General features: G+C 42.7%; 1 protein-coding gene and 1 long non-coding RNA gene across 3 annotated transcripts in view; one reads left to right on the forward strand and one right to left on the reverse strand.

Annotated features, from left to right (window-relative positions):
- The window catches only part of LRP8 (LDL receptor related protein 8), a 192,437-nt gene extending 183,104 nt beyond the window's left edge, over positions 1-9,333 (forward strand). For both annotated transcript variants that reach the window (XM_034063524.1, XM_034063525.1), the window contains 6 exons: positions 1,386-1,527; positions 1,940-2,092; positions 2,730-2,960; positions 5,683-5,751; positions 5,970-6,142; positions 7,194-9,333. In XM_034063524.1, the coding sequence (XP_033919415.1) occupies positions 1,386-1,527; positions 1,940-2,092; positions 2,730-2,960; positions 5,683-5,751; positions 5,970-6,142; positions 7,194-7,232 (807 nt within the window). In that variant the 3' untranslated portion in view covers positions 7,233-9,333. The remainder of the gene's footprint in view (positions 1-1,385; positions 1,528-1,939; positions 2,093-2,729; positions 2,961-5,682; positions 5,752-5,969; positions 6,143-7,193) is intronic.
- Positions 770-21,857, reverse strand: part of LOC117436249 (uncharacterized) — a 29,041-nt gene continuing 7,953 nt past the window's right edge. Inside the window, exons 2-3 of the long non-coding RNA XR_004549665.1 lie at positions 3,737-4,823; positions 770-2,958 (exon numbers count right to left, since the gene is read on the reverse strand). This is a non-coding gene — a long non-coding RNA (uncharacterized lncRNA). The remainder of the gene's footprint in view (positions 2,959-3,736; positions 4,824-21,857) is intronic.

A 21,857-nucleotide genomic window follows, 5' to 3' on the forward strand; every position in this document is an offset into this window, starting at 1 on the left:
CAGCCCCAACTTTCTCAGCCTGTCCTCATACAGGAGGTGCTCCAGTCCCCTGATCATCCTCGTGGCCTCCTCTGGACTTGTTCCAACAGTTCCATGCCCTTTTTATGTTGAGGGCACCAGAACTGCACACAGTGCTTCAAGTGACGTCTCACAAGAGCAGATCAGAGGGGCAGGATCACCTCCTTTGACCTGCTGATCACGCTCCTTTTGATGCAGCCCAGAATACGGTTCCCCAGCTATGGAAGACATAACTGAAATTCCTGCTGTGGCTGGGTGGAAGCATTGAGCCAATTCAGCTGTTCCTGTCCTGGTGGAGGATTGTCAAGTGTCACTAGCCTAGGACAGCGGAGTCTTCTGTTGTAGCCAAGCTCCCTTCTGTGATCAGCTAAACAGTTATGGGAACAAAAGGTTCAACTTTGGCCCCTCACTTAGATAAGCTATAGCAGAGAAAGGTGTCTGGTTGGCTCCATGTCACAGGATGTGTCAGCCTCCTTTCTTTTCATGTCACTTTAATAGGTTGGCTTTTGACTCAGGAAAACCCTCTTCCATAAACCCCTTACTCCTCCCATGCAATGTGCATGGTATCTGGGCATCTTACTCTGGGCACAGGTTTCCCCAGGACATTGCTGCTCTTTACCTTGATGGTCACAGCAGTGTTTGGAAGGATCTCCTTCCTCATCTGAATGGCTGGTTTGAATAACATACAACCCTTTTGCTTTTGATAATTTCATTTTTTATTTCATTATGATTTCAATAAATAACTCTTGTTCTCCAGTAATGTGGCTTTCCTTACTGTATTACACATGAGTTGAGCAGGCAGCAGCACACATAGCTGAGCAAGCAATAGTTTGATAAATACTAAATACAGTTTGATAACTGCAGTTCCTGTGTACCTCCTTGACCAGTTATTTTGCATCTTAAGTCATAGTATGCCATGCAAAAGATATTAATAAATAGATATTCACCCCAGGTGTGCTGTAGGCAGTGGCCTCTTCATGGATACCTGTTCAATGCAGGTCTTAACCTTGGAAAGCGGAAAAAAACTGCAAAGCTAAGGTTTTTGGTGTGGCCTTTAGGTTCTGTTTGTGCTCCAGCCTGTCTTTTAAAAAGCAAACAGTTGAGAAATGGAATGGATGCAACTCTGCACTTTCTTCTCCCTCATCTCAGTCTCATAGCTACTAAAATGGCTAAGCACTTTGTAGACATGTAGGGTTGCTGTGCTTTTGAACATTCAAAATGCCAGTGCCCAAAAAAAAACCCATAAAGCTGCCATGGTGTGAACCAGAGGTGCCCCAGGGTAGAAAGACAGTGCAGTGACAGACTACTGGAGTTTAATCCAACTTGAGTTGGATTTGAGGAGTTCATCAGTGTGATGTTTCCTGCAGGACAGAGTGTTCTGGACTGACCTGGAGAATGAAGCGATCTTCAGCGCCAACAGGCTGAATGGTTTGGACATCTCCATTCTGGCAGAAAACCTCAATAATCCTCATGACATTGTGGTATTCCACGAGTTAAAGCAGCCCAAAGGTAAGGCCTAAATGAGGTTTATTTGAGCTAGGAAATGAAATGCTTCCTAGTGGCCCTCAATGAGAGAGAAAGCACAGGTAATAATGTGAAATCAGTGCCTAAAGTCTGAAGTTCCTGCATGATTAATTCAGCAGCAATTCTTGAGAACTCTGCAATTTGTTAATAGCTGTTTAATTAACACCTCTGATAACAGTGAGTTACCCTTGTCACTGTGCTGCCTACCATTCATCTCATGTTTGAGCAGTTTTGCCTGCAGTGTAAAGTCTCACTCTACTCCAAACTAGAGGTGTTTAAGCAGCCCAGTTAAGTGAGGTAGGGAGTGGAAGAGTCTTCTTGAACTGGTATTTCTTTGCCAAGAACAAGAAATAAATAATTAGAAAAATAACTTGTCTTTTTTTCCATCCTTGAACAGCTCCAGATTCCTGTGAGCTCAGCCCCCAGCCAAATGGAGGCTGCGAGTATTTGTGTCTCCCTGCACCTCAGATCTCTCCCCATTCTCCCAAGTACACCTGTGCCTGTCCTGACAACATGTGGCTGGGTCCTGACATGAAAAAATGCTTCAAAGGTAAAGACAATCACATCACTCTTGTGCTACTCCAACCATCATACTTACAGTGAATATGCTGGCTTGTGTATTCCACCACATGCTGCCTTCTGAACACGGTATTGTGGTGCCCTTTACTGAAAGCTTGCTTGGTTTGCAAAGCGTAAGATACAGGAAGACAGAGAAAGAAAGGATAAGACCCAGTACTAACAGTGTGAATGGTCAATAAATCAGTAAGATCTGCCACGTTGATACTGGATCTGGAGGGACCACAGTCAATCCTGATGATATCCTGAAGAGACAAGTGGTTTCAGTGAGTCTTCCCTAACGTGCAGAATTCAGTTCCCTGGTACAAAGTCATTGTCTTCTGAGGTACTGAGAAAATAACAGAACAAACCATGAGTTGTTTAACTTCTCAACAACCCTCCATCCAGATGCTTTATTACTGTTAATAATTTCAGCCTGACTTCAGGAAATCATTTCTGTAGCTTCAGGCAGAGACCTATCAATAGTCTGACTGCTTGATAGATAGAATTGGAATTTGGTTTTCTGCTTCTAATCATTAAACATAACAATCCTCCCCAGGTTTATAGCACCATTTGTGTACTGACTTTGTGTACTGACTTTAACCAAATATCATGTTGCTCTTGTTTTTCAGATCTTCCAATGACTTCAACTACTGCACTGGTTTCTACAACCACAGCATCACGTACTGCTCATACCATGACCATCGCACCTGTACTTGGCAGTGCCAATAACACCACTGAAGTTGTCCCCAAAGCTGTATCAGAAGCTACAATTACCACCCCGGGTTTTCATTTACCTTCCACCACATCCATCCTGATAGACTCTGAGATGACCACTGGAAACAGCAATTTATCACAGCACTGTAAGAGAATGAGATTCCTCTTTTCCTATATATAGAATGTGTCACAAAACCTCATGCACTAACCTAACATCTGTGTCATTGTCATGGTTTAACCCCAGCTGGCAACTAAGTACCATGCAGCTGCTTGCTCACCACCCCTTCCAGTGGGATGGGGAGGAGAATGAGGGGGGGAAAAGTAAAACTCATGGGTTGAGATAAGAACCATTTAATATTTAAAATAAATACAATATAATACTACTAAAAATAACAATAGAAACAATAATAATAAAGAGGGAAATAGCAAAAGATATGGAAAAAAAAAGAACCAACAAACAGTGGTGATGCACAATACAATTGCTCACCACCTGCTGACTGATCCCCAGCCCTACCTGAGCAGCGATTTGGGCCTTCCAGGTAACTGGCCCCAGTTTCTAGATCGGGCATGATGTGCTGTGGTATGCAATACCTCTTTGGCTAGTTTGGGTCAGGTGTCCTGTCTGCTTCCTCCCAGCTTTCCATGCCCCTCCTCACTGGCAGAGCGTGAGACTGAAAAGTCTTGATCGGGGTAAGTGCTGCTCAGCCACAACTAAAACATTGGTGTGTTATCAACCTTGTTCTCAGACTAAAGCTGAAACCCAGCACTGCACCAGCTGCTAGAAAGAAAATTAACTCTATCCCAGCTGAATCGAGGACAGTTAGAAACAGGTCAGATGCAGGAGACATCAGGTACTATTTCTGCAGACATCTGTTACGATGGCTGATGTGATTCTACTCACTCAGGATGTCAGGGAACTTACATCAGGTTTTCATCCAGCACACATCAAGCAGACTCTAGAGATGAGGCCCTGAGAGTTCACAGCAGTCCTTGCCTTGTGCTCAGTACTAGTTCATCCCAGCTCCAGTGCTGTTTGCAGTGCTGCACGCTGTAAGATGGATGATTCTAAGGCACTTCACCTATTTTAATTGTTAATGTGATCCAGCACAAGCTGTGGGTGAAAAATGCCTCCTGTCCTGCCTCAGCCCTTCTGGAAGTGTGGAATTACTTCAGCCCAAGACAGAAATGAGTACTGAAACACCAGGCTACCACCTCAGTTCTAACAGGTGACCCCTCTAGATCCTGCTGCCAAGGGAGAGCAGAAAAGCTGAACTGATTTGCCAGAACAAACCCCAAATTCTAGTCCAGAGAGAAGACTTCACCCTTCAGGACTGTAGTTCAGGGCCTCAAACAGATCCAGATTGCCTGAAAAAAACATTTTGGCCTTAACCATTTCCCTGAGCAGAACAGGCAGTTCCTGTTGCGTCTGGAGGGCAAAATTCTGCCATCCCCATTTAAGTTGGGTGCCTGGTTTCAGGAACAGCGACGGAGCATGCTCCATACTGCGTGTGGGGAAGCATATTCCAATTTCTGCAATTCATTTCTTATGTTCTTTTTGTGCAAGTTTCTTTCCAGTGCAAGAATTAATCTTTTAACAAATCATGGAAGATTTTATAGTCCACATTTGAAATAGTCTCTTTTATTAGCAAGTAAATAACTATGGGATAGAACAACCTGCCGCAGGGAAGTATTTAAAAGGAGAAAATGCCTGTTAAGTTCCACGGATTGGTGTATCAAAAGGAAAACTACAGGTAGTTCCTGCTCTCAATTCCTGATGCTTCAGCAAACACAGATTTTCTGTGCTGATCCCCCCATTATAAAAGCTCAGAGCAAACATTTTTAAATGTATAACCTGAAAGGTGCATTGATGATATATTTTTAACCATTTTCCCCTATAACTGTGGGGTTTTTGCTTCTGTAAGTCCAGTGTTGAGTTTTGGCATCAGTCTCGCATGCCCGAGGCAGGCTGCAGCAGTGAGTGCTGTACGTGGGGTTCACTAACTCCTCAGCTGCAAAGAAAGAAGAAAACTAATTACAAAGGAGCTGTGAGGATGGCTTTGAACCACATTCTTTTCCTGACAGCTCACTAAATCATTAATTGTGTCAGTACTAAAAAGAGTTCTCCTGAGGAGTTCTAAGAGCCCTGTGCACCATCCCCTGATCCATGCAGGGAATATCCATTAAACATCAGGCTTTGTAAAACCGCCCTCCTTTTGTGTGCTTGAAAACACAAGGCACAAGTACAACTCCTCACTCATTGCTGGGCAGAGCTTCTCCATCTGGGAACACTGCACTGAGCACTTCCCTGGCCCTCAGCACCCTCCTGGTGTGGGGTCTGCATCCTGCAAGAGTAGGAGCACTTTGTGGCCAGGCTGTGCATCCTTCCTAGGATGGAGCAGCCCAGGTTCAGGTGTATGTGCTTTTTGTCTGTGCTGTACTGATTTTATTACAACTTTTTGTAAACTCTTCAATTACAAAAGCTTTCTGATGGGCAGAACAACATTGAATCACAGGATAGTTTGGGTTGGAAGGGACCTTAAAGCTCATCCAGTTCCAACCCCTGCCATGGGCAGGGACACCTTCCATTAGAGCGGGTTGCTCCAAGCTCCATCCACCCTGGCCTTGAACACTGCCAGGGATGGGGCAGCCACAGCTTCTCTGGGCACCCTGTGCCAGCGCCTCAGCACCCTTGTAATAAACAATTTCTTCCTAATATCTAATTTAAATCTCCCTTCTTTCAATTTAAATCCTTTGTCCCCTTAGTACCTGCTCTCATAAACATGGTTACCAACCTAAACCATTCCTTAGACGTGGCTTTAAAACCAGCACGAACGAGTTAAATGATCAGAACAACTTCTGTAATTACAGATGCGAATAATGACCAAGGCTTTGATTCCACCGTGACAGCAGCTGTCATTGGCATTGTCATTCCTGTCGGTAAGCTGATTTGATGTAACCTTTGAAGATCACACCAATGTGCTAATGTAAATACACTCCTCTGAGTTTCAGGGGTGGGGGTGGAAAGGAGCACAGGAACTGCTGAAATAGGGAATAGCAGCCTGGCTTTGAGAAATGGGTATGTACATGGGAACATCCTAGGAGATTCCTGTCTGGCCAACAGCCTTATCTTCCCCTTTTCATTCCCCTTTCCTCAGTGGTCATTGGCTTGCTGTGCATGGGGGGATACCTCATCTGGAGAAACTGGAAACGGAAGAATACTAAAAGCATGAATTTTGATAACCCAGTGTATAGGAAGACAACAGAAGAGGAAGATGAAGACGAAATCCACATTGGGCGGACTGCCCAAATTGGACATGTCTACCCAGCAGTAAGTATCTGCTGGGTTATATAAAATACATATATATGCTTCATATATATATATATATAAGGAAACTGCTGATAGAGAAGATTCATTTCACTGAGAGTTTAGATGCAGATTTATCACCAGCCAACTACAGTGTTGGTTATTTGCCATATGATGACAAGAAAAAAGAACTTCTTTAATATTCACTTGTATAGGCAGAAGCCTTGACTTCTAGGCAGCTCATGCATTTACTTGTCTTAGCATACAGTGGTCTATATAACCAGATATTCTGTCCAAATGAAGATAAATTGTCTTCATCAATATACCTAGCAAGCATAGCTGCCTTAAAAGCTCAGTATGTGACAGCTGATTACTTACCCTCCCACTGGATTCCCTTATATCTGTGCTTAGACTGCTAAAGTATCTAAACTATTTTGAGTCTATCTTGAGTTTCTCTGCAAATCAGGGAGTGTTTTCTCTGTGATAACAGTGTAAAGATGAGTCAGATTCCTCACAAGGAGCAGGGAATGAGGTTCTGTAAGAGGTTAAGGACATTTGCCTTAGCAAGATTAAGCTTTACAAAAAGGAAACACTTGTTTTGATAGCAATTCCTGTGAGAAGAGAGAGAAGCCTCTCTTCTGAAGGCCAGTTTGTCTGTAAAGGTGCCTCCTTCAAAGCAGCAGCCCTGGTGACAGGAAGTGCCAGCAGTTATAACTGCACTGTGTTTTAAGAGAGAGCATAAAGCTCCATAAGTAATGAGTTAAGGCAATATAGCTTCTATAGGCAGGGAGACACGTAGGTGATGCCCTATATATCTAAAGATTGTGTGAAAGATCACACTAGAGGTGTCATCCCTCACAAGGAGTTTTATCCAATACGCAAGTGAAATAAACTTTGCAAAGCACCCAAGTAACACTTGAGTGAGAAATCCCATTTGGAGGGGAAGAACATCAGTGCTTGAAATAGATTTGTCACCAGTACACTGGGACAACAATGAGATTTTTAACAAGAGACACAAGTTAGGAACAGTATCACATCACACATGTTCTCAAGTGTGTCTGTTTCTCTTTCACAGCGTGTAGCATTAAGCTTAGAAGATGACGGGTTGCCGTGAGGATGAAGCTGCTGCTCCAAACAACACTGAACAAATCTGCTTTGGATCCCAGAACCTGCTTCTTCTTTCTGATCGTTATTTATGTTGCAGAAGGGTAACCACAAAGTTATAATGAACTGCAAACATCCAAAGGATGTGAGAGTTTTGTATGTATAATCTTTTATACACACTTTAACTTGTTGCACTACCCATTTGTGATAGTGAATAAGCGACGGCTGAGCTACTAACTCAATGTCCATAACCAGCCCGGCTGACGGTTCGGTAGCGATTGCTTTATTTTAAGACTATATTTATAGAGATTTTGTAAATATGTGGACTATGCTTTGTGGCTATCCATCAACATAAGTAAAACCAATCCTGTACAGGCAGCTTAGAAATATTTATTAACAAAAATCTGGATTATAAGATCTGTTCTGTAAATATAGTAGAGGGGTGAGAGTATTTATTTTTTGTATGTTTGGCTTGCTGTGCATAGAGTATCTGTGTCTATATCTGTCTGGACCAGACAGATACATAGGCATATAAATATATACATATATATGAAAAATATACCTATATTTTAAAACTACTAGCCTACATTTATGAAATTAGGGATAACTGAATTTTTACCAGATGTTTGAGAAGTTTGCTTTGAAATCTGAAGCCAGGAGGTAACTGACAGAGGAAGCACTCCCGTAAGACGCAGAGCTCCCGAGTTGCTTTTACATTCCCCACTTTATCCCGAAGGATTCATCTGCAGTGCTTGTATCTGAAGAGTGTCACTGTTCTCAGTCAAGAGAAACTCCTACAGCACCCAGTTTTTGTACGTTGTGTTGTTGCTTTGTACAGCTTGGTACAAATTGGATCTAGGTTTTTTGTGTGGTTTGGTTCTAAATGGAAATCTAAGTTCCTTTTCCCACTGGGAATCTTGCACCTCTCAAATTAGCTTAGAATTAGCAGAAACAACAATTTCTCCCTATATTTCTGTACACCCAAAGTGAGCACTGTCACCTGACTCATCAGGAAAAGAAACCCAGCACAGTAACAGAAGTGGCTCCTTCTCCTCTTCCTCTGCTCATATTAAGAGTCCAAATTTAGGAGATGCTGTGGGGTAGGGGCTTAATTCAGCATATGCAGCAGTTACCTTATTTCTGCCATTGGAACAACCTGCACCAGGCCAAGTCTCCAGTACCAGAGCACTGGGCAGGGAGGTTAAAGAAGGTTAAAATTCATCCTCTACCTTGCAGAAAAACCATGGTTTTCTCACATCATTCTATAAGATTCCCAGGGAATTCTATAGGAAGCAAATACCCATCACTGCATGATGGACTAGTGCCTCCCTGACCCATGCCAAAAGCTTGAGAGATCTTCCTGGTGTTCTTACACCAGTCCAAGCTTTTGTATTCCCGTGAGTAGAAGAAACTCAGCCTGAATAGGTCTGGGGTGCTTCTTCCCTTTTTTTCCTTTAGTTTTCCTTAGAACAAATTCAATGTTCTGTGAGCTGGGAGTTGATTCTTGACTAAGAAAAGGAGGAAAGTGTCTATAAAGCCCCTGTATCCTTTACAAACATAAGGCGTACTCTCAGAATCCTCTGTGGCCTGCAGAGACAATGCCTAAATAATGAAAGCATCCTTCTATTCCAATTTGAGAGTTGAAGGCAGTGAACAGATGAGTGAGATACCCACGTGTTGTTCTAAGATAGAAAGCTGTTTCTACAACTGCATGTGCTGTGTGCATGAAGGAGAGAACTGAGGCAAGGCTGTGTGTGATAACACTGTAACTAACAGACCCCTGTAAATAGATTTGGAAGTTCTCCGGTTTTGATACTTTTCTAAGAAGCCAGCCACAAAGCCCAACCTGTATAAACCACCTGTGGAAGGCTGCAGTTTTGCACACCCTTGTAAATGAACTCAATGTGCAGCTGCATTCAGCCTTCACAGATCTGTAAGGACTGAGAAGTCAAACACCAAATTGGTTTTTTAAAGAGCTTATTTTCAGTAACGGTTCCGCTTGGTCGGATGGTGTTTCACAAACACTGTAACCATTCCTGATCTCTGTTGTCATGTCGCAGTTCTGTTGGTATAAGTTCTTGCTTGGTGCCTTTTGTGTTCCAGTTTTTATGTTAGGGACAAAAGGACCAGGGCGGGGAGGGGGAGGGAGCCACTTTGCTGTGGGACATCCATGAGGGTCACTGGAAACCAAATGAACACATTTGTAACACAGTGCACTGTTTCTATAGAAAGATTAAATTTTTTTACCTGGGACTACTGAGCTAATTGCTTTGTGGTGCCTGAAACACCCTCCGAGACCTGGGGCTCTGTCCCATATTGGGAAGAGTTAAGGAAAACTCTTACTTTCTAAACCTAACGTGGGATTTGGGAATGCTACTGTATAATCCAGCTGCTCAGCGGCAGCTCTGTGACAGCAGCACTGCAGACAGTTCATACTCTACACATAAAGACTTGGCTTTCTCTGCTACTCTGGGTTTGGTCATCTTCAAGCCACAGGAATGGAAAATAGTGCCAAGCATGTTATTTCCATGAACTGAACAAGTGAATCAGTGATGTAACTACAACAAGTGAGTAAAACCTCCAGTGGCACCAGTACACAAGTATGAATACTTGTACACTACACATACACTAGTCCTTGCCCACTGGGATAAACTTGTCTCAAAAATGAATGGCACATGCAACAAAACTGGTGTCATTCTTAACCTGAACACTTACACATTAGACCTCTCCAGTAATTAGTTGCAAAGTGCTTAAGTTCATGTGGGAAACCCACTGCATCACTTAAAATCCCAGTTACCAGCCAGGGGCATAAAGCAAAGCAGCCATGATTATCATTACCCATTGATAGGGGCCTATTAACAACCCTGACAGCTGAGCTGGTCACTGACTGATCTGCAGGAGATACTCACAGAAGCATCAGAAGCCAGAACACTGAAGCCTTTCACTGCCACTCGCTGTTAGGAAGCTTTGGGATGCAGGGTCTTTATTGAAGGTTAACTTCCAGTCTGGTTCTGTCCCCAGAGGAATGCTGCCAGGCAGCTAACACTTCAGACATACACACAGTTATTACCAAACGGATACAGACTTATGTATTGGTAAATACTCACACTTCAGTTTTCTATTCAACTGGAAATAGGGGTTTTCTTGCTTTATTTCTCCATTTCAGTTAAATATTTTAGCAGAATAATATAGTGGCAAATAGAAAAACACCACCACCACTGCCATCTCAAAAATGCCTAAATAGAGAGGACAGCACAAGTTGAAGAGCCTCATGCAAGAGTCCCAAACCTACCTGAGCACTGAGGGATGCCTGCCAAAACAATGACCTTCTCTTCCCCTCAATTTTTCTGACCCTCTGCTATATTAGCAATGAAACTTTCTTTTCTTTCCCTTCATACACACGTAACTGTACAGCAGGGCAGAATCCACACTAACACTGTGCTGCCTGCTGTCATTAAGGTGCTGAACCAACAACATGTACTCCTCTAAATCCCCTTAGTGTTTCTATAACGTAACTCGGTTACCTTGCTGCCTTCTGCAGAGCACGTGTGCACCATTTCCTCACACTGAGTTTGTGCTAGTACAAATCACACCTTTAACTTTGAGAAACAGCTTTAAGTAAGTCTCTTACTGGTTTACACCCTTGCCTTCAAGAAGGGAAGGTCTGTTGCAGGCTGCTTCATTGCATAAGTTCAGTTGTCTCCTAAACATGGTGTTGACACTGGAAGGGTTCAATCGGACAAAGACAGCAACAGAGACAGTAAATTTAGATGTGGGCCACACAAGCCACCTTTTAGATTCGACCCTTCGCACATTAACATGCTGGTGCTCAGCAACCAGCACAAACCAGCCACACTCTTACTTTGCAGGACCTGGTGCCCTCTATTCAAACAGCTCCAACAAACAGGATCTGCTCCCATGAGCTAGAGGAAAGGTTTTATTCATGTGGCTCCAAGCACGGCCTCCCCGCACACAGGCCAAGTCTCAGAAAATCCAGTTTTACACAGATAGAATTGAACCTGTCTGTGGCTTTTGACAACACAGCAGCCCAGTAACATGGAAGATGAGCTTCACAAAAGATTACCTCATAGAAGAGTCCCCAGAAGTGAGGCCATCGGCCTCAGGATGCTGAACTTGGCTTTCTGTCATGGTTTAAAACCAAGCCACACACAGCTCGTGCACTCACTCCCCCCACTTTGCTCCCCTGATTCCCGGAGAGTTAGGAAGGAGAATCCAAAGAATGTAGCCCCCACGGGTTGAGATAAGAACGGTTTAATAGCTAAGGCATAACACAAATCACTACTGCCACTACTACTACTAATAACAATGATAAAGCCAATAACAAGTGAAGAGAATACAACACCTCACCAGCCACCGACCCATAACTCACCCCACCCTGCCCGACCGAGCACTGACCGATACCTCCTCCAACTCCCAGAGTCCAGGCCTCTCCCAGTTACATCCTGGGTATGACGTGCTATGTTATGGAATACCCTATTGGCTAGCCTGGGTCAGGTGTCCTGTCTCTCCTTCCTCCCAGCCTCCCCTCCTCCCTGGCAGAGCATGAGCTCAGAAAAGGCCTTGGACAAACCAAACATTTGAGCAGTAACTCAAAACATACTTGCTATCAGCAACCGTTCCCAGCCTGAAAGTCAAAACACAGCACTGCACCAGCTACCAAGAAGGAGAAAAATAACTGCTACTGCTCAAACCAGGACACTTTCCCATCCGACAGTGGTAGTATCTGCCAGCAGAAACCAACAAGCTACAGCTGAACTTCAGGCTATGCTCTTAGCTCCTACAGGAGGTTACTAATGCTAACTTGTATCTGTCCCTATGCATCAACGAGCAGAAAGAACATAATGGAAAGAACAATTATCTTTTTCAGATTATTTGCAGCATTCCAATGTCACTGTGTACCTCAGTGGGAGAACATTCCCTCAAGGGATTAGGCATGGCTGCTTGTGATGTTCTCTGCACTGCAAAGGAAAGCACTGAAACTGTGTCGGCCATAAGGCACCATCTTGGCAGGGAGCTAAGATAGTAGAGACCAAATCTTCCTGATACTCTGACAGGCCTCAGCCTGGTTACAGGGATGGCGCACACAAGATTACAGCAAAGACAAGGCTGAACTGGAGGGGATGTCTTCCTTTCAGTTCAGTTCTTCAAACCTTGCCTACAGGCTACAGAGTCAGGCAGAAGAGTCCAGGTTAAAACTACAGTTCTCAGCCACATGCAACCAAGGCCAAATAACAAAGACATTTCACATGATTCAGGACTCTGTTTCCTGAGTCTGCCAATCAAGAAATTAATCAATTCCAACTGCAGCAGTTTAGTTTCATGCACATATCCCCCCACTGGGGCTTAGCTAAAAGCATGTACATGCATTTCATTCAAGCCATTATACATAAAAGATAATGGAAAGCCTTCTGAGCAAGCATTAAAGAAAAATCCCTGAACCTATGTATTTTGCTAATGGGCACAGACCTAAATAAGACCTAAGCACAGAGAACACCTTGCAGCAATGCTTAGAAGATAAAAGAGTACTTGGAAAGTAACATGTAGGTCTAAGTTTTGGTGTCAGGAATTCCCCTACAAGAATCATAGAATCATAGAATAGTTAGGGCTGGAAAGGACCTTAAAATCATCCAGTTCCAACCCCCTGCTATGGGCAGGAACACCTCACACTAAACCATATCACCTAGGACTCTGTCCAACCTGGCCTTGAACACTGCCAGGGATGGAACATTCACAACCTCCCTGGGCAACCCATTCCAGTGCCTCACCACCCTCACAGTAAAGGACTTCCTCCTTATATCCAATCTAAACTTCCCCTGCTTAAGTTTGAACCCATTACCCCTTGTCCTATCACTGCAGACCCTAATGAAGAGTCCCTCACCAGCATCCCTGTAGGCCCCCTTCAGATACTGGAAGCCTGCTATGAGGTCTCCACGCAGCCTTCTCTTCTCCGGGCTGAACAGCCCCAACTTTCTCAGCCTACAAAGGCCAAGTTGACTTTTAGACTTCCTGTAATAATGAAAACTGACACAAAATCATTGGAAATTTACATTAAGTTATTATTATTGGGATTCTGTGATTAGCACTACCCAAAGCATGTGCCCCACTGAAAAGCGTGATCTCACAAACTGACTTCAGATCACTCATCCTACAGGCATCAGCAGCAATAAAAGTCATGACAAAGTTAACAACAAAGCCTTTTCAAGCACAGCAGAATCCTGCAGAAGCACAGCCAAGGTTACAGAACCTGCTGCTGCAGAGGAAGCTCATGGTCAATATGCATTTTTAACTTGGCAAACTGCCTTGATCTGCCCATCTTAAGAAAAGCCCATTGCAGCTGGAAGAGTCACTGGGAAGGTCCACAAGGATAACTGAGGAAGAGCTTACATTATTCAGAACTCTAGCTCAGAAAGCCACAGCTGAGAGGATGTACAATACCAATCCATAAAGTCATTACTGCTGCAGAGAAAGCACTAGGACATCTCTAAGGATCCATTACTATGACCAGATAGGAGGTGGGGAGAATGGAATTAGTCTGATTCCGTATGACAATCCTGATGACCAGGTCAGTAATTTCTCATATTTGCTTTTTCTTTTTCATCATTTCCTTATTACCGTTGCCTACAGACCATCAAATTTTTGTTAGAAAATACAACTGAAGCTGATCAGACATTGTGTGCACGGATAAACCAGCTCACAGACCTCCAGGGCAGCTCTGGTTCCACACAGTGCCACACCAGGCAGCTACACACCTTTCCTTCCTTCAGTCCTTAATGCTTACAGGAGGAAAATCTTTGCATCTTGCCTCTTTTGGGCAACACCTGACCAAAGGTCTCCATTTCTGGGCTGCCATTAAGGTCACAGTAGCACTTCTGCACCTGGGTCTCTGCCTTTTTGTCCCTCTCAGTTACCTCCTGTGGTTCTTCCGGAACACCTTTCTCCAATAAATACCGGATATCCCTTGTTTAAAAGGCAACATCCAGCAGAGTCACTTTGGCCACACATTAATCACACCCTCAGGAGCTGAGTGGGAAGGATGCCCTGGCTGGGATGTTTACCTGCTGCTCTCCCTTTTAAGACAGCCCCAAGAAACTGCAATGAGAAAAGGAGCAGTCTTCAAACAGAAGCATCCTCACCCAAACGGACACTGAAACAGACAGTGCTTAACCAACAGGCAAACAGGTTTTTAAACAACTTCATGTTAATAATTTCAGATAGGCATGTTAGGAGGATTTGCTGTTTCACACAGGCCTCTTTTATTATCAGTATTAGAATCTTAACAGAGCAAAGGGGAACAGCAAAATTTTAAGGGCAATGGCCTTGAGAAGAAAAAAAGTCTATTTACTAACATGCCCAAGAGCCAGGCAGCAGCCACCTGTGTGATCTCACCATTACAAAACATGGTTGTGAACTGTGCAAAATTGTTTTCAGTTCCAAAACTGACAGATAAACACGAGCTTCCCAGCTCGGTATCACTGCACCGAAAACACAAGGACTGCAAGAACAAGCCATTTTAAATAGTACAGCCAGCTCAGTAAGTTGAGGCTGAGACCGCTCTCTCTGCCACACAGGATGCTCTGACAGGCTGTCATTTCTGAGCATTGAGCTTTCTGCAGGAAGGGTCTGATTTCAAAGCTTTTGCCCTTTTGGTGTTAGGCAGATGTGAGCTCCATCCCCATGTGGTGAGACAGGAGCTCGCCAAACTACACCTCCCTTTGGTTTCTCCTCTTTGGTGAGGTTTCTTTGGTGACTGAAGAATTACCCATTAAGAACTATCACTATAGACTCTGATACCTCCTTTGTCTTTTGCAGGCTAAGAGACAAAAACACAGGGCTTCGGCTCATGGTCCCAAATGACAGCTACCTTTGCCTTAGCTACCACTTCCTGCCCAGAACATAACTCAAATGAACAGTGATGTCTTAAGCAATACAACTGCCAAATACAGAATATCTTGAGCTGTTATCTTCAGTCACATCAGTTTACAGAATCACAGAATCTGACAGTGGTTTGGATTGGAAGGGATCATAAAGCTCATCCAGTTCCAACCCCTGCCATGGGCAGGGACACCTTCCACTAGAGCAGGGTGCTCCAAGCCCCTGTGTCCAACCTGGCCTTGAGCACTGCCAGGGATGGGGCACCCATATACAAAGCTCGTACAACTTCAGTATACAAGGCACCAAACCAATTACACTACAGATGATATGATATTCAAAGTATGATCACTGGCCTAGATTCAGACTGTAACGAATAAAAGTATACACATATAGGGATGCACCCCAAACCTGATTTACACACAACCAAAGATAAGACACAGGCCCACATGTAGACTAAAACAAATGAGAAGCTACAACTGAAGCACCTGGGGATGATGCTGTATTTGTTTGTGGTACATTACTCTGGACTTTGAGCCATGGTCTTCCAGGAATTAGCTACACTTCTGTTTTCCCATAGCAACAAGGTATATGGGTTTAGTTGTTCCAGCACAAATTGCTGATGAGCTGTACCTCCTGCAGCGAGCTCTCCACGTGTTTCCTTGACTGGCAGGAAACTGGAACCAGGCTACTCCATGTGCAGCTGAAACACAGCCTCAATTCAGTCAAAACCTGCTCCTGCCCACAGCAGCAGGTGTTCGACCACAGCTCAATTTCAGACTCTGCAAACAAGCCTGGTCAAATCAAGGGAAAACGGATTAATCCCACTGAACTTGCCCCCAGATTCCTCTATCCTCACCGGTTCAAAGCTCTGTCTCTGCAGCAGAAGGCAGATTAACCTCCACTTACAGCACTTCCAGTTTATAATAAAAATGTTTATTAATTCTGAAGTGAAACAATTCATTGTTTGAAGTACCATGCCAGGACAGTCCCACGTACCTACACCATACAAGTACTAGTAGGCTGTAACAAATGCACATGTCAGAGTTATGACCTATCTTAATGTTAACCATTATTTTTGCAAGTAACATCACACAGTATGCAAATGCAGCTGATACCCACACTAAGAAGCACTCAAGCTTTGTTAGGAGAGCTCAAAACTTACCACAAGCAACCCCGTAAGAACACATTCTCTTGAACTCCTCATCCCAACCTAAAACAGATAAATCCAGCCTGGGTGGAATCATCATTAAATCCGCAATAAGTCACCATTCAAATCAACAAGCTGACAATTTCTGGCTTCCCACTGTGCCTTCAAAGCAGAAAGCAAATGGTTTGGTTTCATCTGGGTGGGTGGTAAAATTACCCTGAATTAACTGGAGGGGGAAAAACATCAACTGGCAAGAAAGACAAAGGCAGGACTACAGCAGGTGGCACATGGGAAAGCAAAAAACCATCCCCAAAATAAGCATGCACAAAATAATAGAAGTTGTAATTTCATCCAAAATTTCTGTAAGTCTTGTGCACAGGAACTGTGCTTACGAGATCGCTTCCCCACACACTGACTATGCAGACTGGGTCTGCATTGATTGTGCTTTCACTTGTGACTGCACAGGAAACTACTACAGGTAATATGAACAACTACCTGCAAATCTCTTGTATCCTACCCGATAAAAGACACTTTGGAGTAGGCATCTGTTAAGAATATTCACCTTATAGAGCAGATGTGTATGTGGCAAAACCACCACCCAGAACTGAACAGGGCAGGGATGGACGAGGGGAGTGAACTGGAGCTTTCTGGAGGGAGCACAAGCAGCAAAGCCGCAAACCCCGCTCACATCTCAGCCAAAACACAAATTTGTATTAGTATATATGTTTATTTGATGCACAGTTACCTCTCTCTTTCCTGAGGAAGCTATGCACTGTTTGTGCTACCTATATACAGGCAGGCTACAGGAAGCCTCGATTTAATTCTAAATACTGGAGCAGCACCTTCTAATGTGCAAGTATACAGAAGCCTTTTAGTTTCAGCTCAGATTCTAGGTAAAATCCTAATGAAGACAACAATTTATAGTGTTAAGAGCTATTACTGCTATGAAGGCTACAGAATACACTGAGCTTTGACTTAATGTCTCCCTTCTAGAGGGCACTCAACCTTCGTAACAAGAATGCAGCCAAAGAGAGGAATAACCTCTAGCTGCTCCAGCAGATGAGGAGTTGATAGCCACATATTATTTTGACTAATATTTACTGTTTTGAGAAAAACCAACACACAGTGCTATCAGAACATTTAGATCATCAGATCCAATGAATATCCAGTAAGATGTCAGATTATAAAGTGCTAGCTACTGTCTTTTCAAGATAGACTCAGTAATGAGGTTTCCCTAGATCTGTTGAACAAGATCCTAGGTATCTCTTGCTCTTGTGAGAAGCAGCTCTGACTCCAGTAAGCTTCCCTTTGTGAAGCAAGGAGAAATCTTTCTGGTTAACATTGATCTTAAGCAACGCCAGTTTTGTCTACTTACCCCACCTCTGCAGCAGCAGGCCTCACATTCCTCCTCTTCTCTACTAAAAGTTTAAGAAAGCAAATAAAAACTGTCCACATGATAACCAAAGCATAAATAAAGTTTGCTTCCAGAGAAGATGAGAGGAACTGATGTGGAAAGAGCACAGAATGTGAGCAATCTGAGACCAGTGTCAATTCGGAAGAAACAAAGGGCAGCTGGGCTGGAACTGTGGCTGGGATGGCCCCAGCTGATGCATATTCAGTAGATTTGATATTCCTCTAACAAAGAATTTCAACCCCCAAGTGCACACACACAGGTGCTGCTGCAGAAGAATCTCAAGCAACTCTAAGAACAAAACACACAGGACAACTTTTTCTATGTGAGTTCATGTCAGCCTTTGGCACCTGGTCATTAGTACGAGTCCTTGGGATAAAGTAAAACTATTTGGCAGTTTGAAAACTGCACTCACATATAATTATTGTGCTGCACTCGCTATGTTCAACAAGGCTGCATGGTAATTTCTGATAAAAAGACAGGCACCTCCTCAAGCCACTGCTTTATGCTACTATGACAACACAGGAAGAACAAAGATGATTGCTTTCTTTTCTACCACTACCCTAAAATTAAGCCTTTCCCCACTGACACTCATTTGGCTAACACCTCTGATTTGATGAGCATGTTGAAGTAAGTCTTTTTTAGCTTCTCTTTAATCATCTCAAAGACTGCTGGAGAAAACCTGAAGTCAAACAGTCAGAGATGAGGTGGCTGTAACGCAAACACTATTTCCTCACTGGAAGAGTCACGTTATAAATTTCATATCAGACCCCAGTATTTTTACACATTTTCATTTGGTTTTCCTTCTTACTCCATGCAAAAAACATTGCCTGAGTCAAACACCCATTGCTCTGTATTTAGCCGCCTTTACTCCACACTCCTTCTTCTTACAATTCATAAAATCTCCCCCCTAAACCGTAAGTCTTTACCTCACTAACCTTACAGCTCTTGAGGCCAAAAATGCAGATGTTTCTTCATTATATGCAAAACCATTACCCCTCTGTAGTCTTTAAAGCCATGTAAAACTATGAATCAATGAGTTGCAATGCCAACCGCAGCACTTCAGGCTTCTGACTAATGTAGAAAGTAATGTTCAACAAATGATTTGTTGAGCTCTATTAAGGCCGATGTGCTGTTAGTACTTACTGTTACCTTATGATTTAATCCTTTCACTCCAATGCCCACACCATGCTCTCCAGCCACCAGTCTGTACTTCAGTTTTGCAGTATCAACTCCATATGCTGGTCTGGCAGATTCAGAGGGGATGCTTACAAAGTGTCTAGAAGCATCACACTACATGGATAAGGATGTTATTGTGGGAATTAACATAGAGAAGAAATAAGCATTCAAGTCACTAGCTCTGAGAACAAGAAGTTGCTCAGGCTGAGACCCTGAAACACCTAGATAGGTCTTACTTTTTTCATGCAGAGGATACACAAGGACATCTTCAATTTTTTTCTGGCATGAGACATAGAAAATTTGTATGCCAGAGCTAAAAAAAGAGGTATCAGCATATGATTACATCTGCAGCGTTCTTGAGAGTATATAGAAGGGTAACACCTACCTTGGGTACAGAATTACTTTTCAAGGACTACATTAACTCTCAGTAAAATGTGTTTGCTGTATATTAAGACTGCTAAAAAAAAACCTGTGTCAGAGGTAGCTGCAGAGAAGACATTTGAAAGATTCATAGCTTTATCTGAAATGAAGTGGCCATGATAAAGTTAAAATACATATAAATGCATTTTAACCACTTTAAGAATCTTTCATGATGGTTAAAAAAACTGTGAAATGCCCCAGAGTATTAAAATCAAACATTTCTATCAAAAATTCAAAAGCTATACTGTTAAAGCCTGGTGAAATATAGGCTTTTAAAGATAGTTCAAATAAATTGTTCTCTCTTTCATGCAGCTCTTTAGTGATCTTACAATGCAACTACTGTCCAATTTTTTACCACAGACAGTCTTGATCAAACGTTAGCAGGCATGCTACATGAAGTGAGATATAAGATACTCATTAAAGTTACAAGACGAAGGCTGTGTAATATACACAGATTTTACTACTGCTCTGTATCAGTTTAATCTATGGCTACACACCAGAGAGCTCTCAGTTTCTTGGATATGCTGCCTATGGCTGATGGCCCATTCCTGCAGAGGTTTTGATAGCTTTCTGTTCTAGCAGACTTTCCTGACTCCGTAAGGGTTGTAAGTGAGCCAGCTGCACTAACACCTGGGGAATGTATATCCTTCCTCCTACCATCTCACAAGATAACTACCGAGATACAGAGAAATATAACTTAAAGAATGGAAGTCTATTTAATCTACGCTGGACATTTTAATTGTTATTACTTTATCAAAGACTTAATTTTCTGTCTCGGTCCTCAAGGCAGATTACAGAGAGATATTCTTACTTCTCTGCAGACCTCTGACGAAACTGGGTGGAAATGGGGGAGAAGGCAAAAGAGAAAAGATTAAAAGAGAGAAAAGAGAGGAAGAGGACAGCAGAAACATTGTCAGCTTCAGTTCCACTATGCAAATACTTCTCCTCTAGACTGTTCAGTGTTTTCACCAACTTGCTTTATACTTTGAACTACATTTAAAACTAAAGAGGACTTAGAATTGTGGTCACTTTGCATTAAGAACAGAAAAAGCCACCCTTCTGGTGAAAAAAAAAAACCCAAAGATTGAATTGTTACTCAGTTTGTAAATTGCTCAAGACTGGTATCATGAATTTATTTGTCTCCATTATCTTTATAGATGCCACTATTACCCTTCTGTGTCAAAAGCAATAAAAAGCCTCTAAAATAGTAACAAATCTGCTTGCAGTATATAAATGCTCCATCAAAAAGTTTCTCAATAAGAACTAAAGTATTATCCTACAGAATATCATTATACTAGTAATGGTAATACAGGGCTGTTTTGGTTTGTGTCTCTGTGATTCCAGGCAGTATTTTCTGAGTATAGAGGAAAAATGTGAAGGTCTGAGGAGACAGAAGGGTCACAACATTTTGGGTTGGGGTTTCTGAATTTTTGGGATCGGTTTTGTTTACTATCAGTGTTACCAAGCCCTAGACTGGTTCCTTCCTCCCAGGTGCTTTCACACTGCAGAGGCCTGGTTCGATCTCTACTAGAAATCAGGAGCAGGGTATTAAGAAATCAAAAATACAAGGAAACAGATTGAGTTGTTAGAAAGGTTTTCAGTTCTTAGAGCAGCTTCGTGTTGAGAAGTTAGAGGTCAATGAAATAAGAAGAATGCCAGTACTCAGTCGCTGTCTTCTACTAACACTTCATTTTGAGACACCTAATGCAATTCACTTCCCTAAGGAAAGATACTAGAGTGGGAATCTGTCCAAGCTCTTGCACTGTGAACAAAACACACCCACACAAATCTATGTGAATATAAATGGCTTATGAGGCTGGCACAGCCAAGACATCCAAGTTTCTAAACCCCACATAAATCAAAGATACAATCATAGGCAAGCACTTCTGCTATACTGGACTGCAGGACAAAGTACCCAGTTGGAGCTGGGTTGACTTAGGACAGGTGAAGTTAGGTGGAAAACAAGAAGAGAAAAAATGCAGGAAAAAAAATTAACTTCAACTTCAGCAGCAGTAATGCAGTTTTAATGGACCATGGAATATCAGGTACCCACTAAGATGATGACCTTTTCTCCAGTACTGAAATAACAAAGCCATAGAACACAAATGGTGATAAACCAACTTCAAATTTACAAAATCAATTTATGTGAGAATAAAAGAACAAAAGACATGACCTTTTCTTTACTATTAAACAAACCAAATCCATTCTACTGAAGTCTTCCTTTTGAACATAAGTTATTGCCTGACCTTTCTTATTCCACTGCAGGATGCAAAGTGACTGGGCAAGCATTTAAGCTCTTCTGTTCTTCCTAAATCAGAGGCATGTGCCACCATAGGAAGGAAAATGTGCACACCTTTCCTAACCTCAACATAGGCTGGTACTGGAATGGGACTGGGTATTTGAGTTAGGGGCCCAGAAGCCAAAAGCAATGAAGACTGGGATATGACAGGCCATGCAAACAAGCCTTGTATCCCCTCAGGGTCCTACAGCAAACAAGTATCAGTTCATGGTGTGTGCAATGAAGATCATTAAAAGTGAGTTATGGTTATGGGATATTGTATCTATTATGTCAACACTGAGATATT

This window comes from Melopsittacus undulatus, chromosome 6, assembly GCF_012275295.1.
Source record: "Melopsittacus undulatus isolate bMelUnd1 chromosome 6, bMelUnd1.mat.Z, whole genome shotgun sequence".
NCBI lineage: Eukaryota > Metazoa > Chordata > Aves > Psittaciformes > Psittaculidae > Melopsittacus > Melopsittacus undulatus.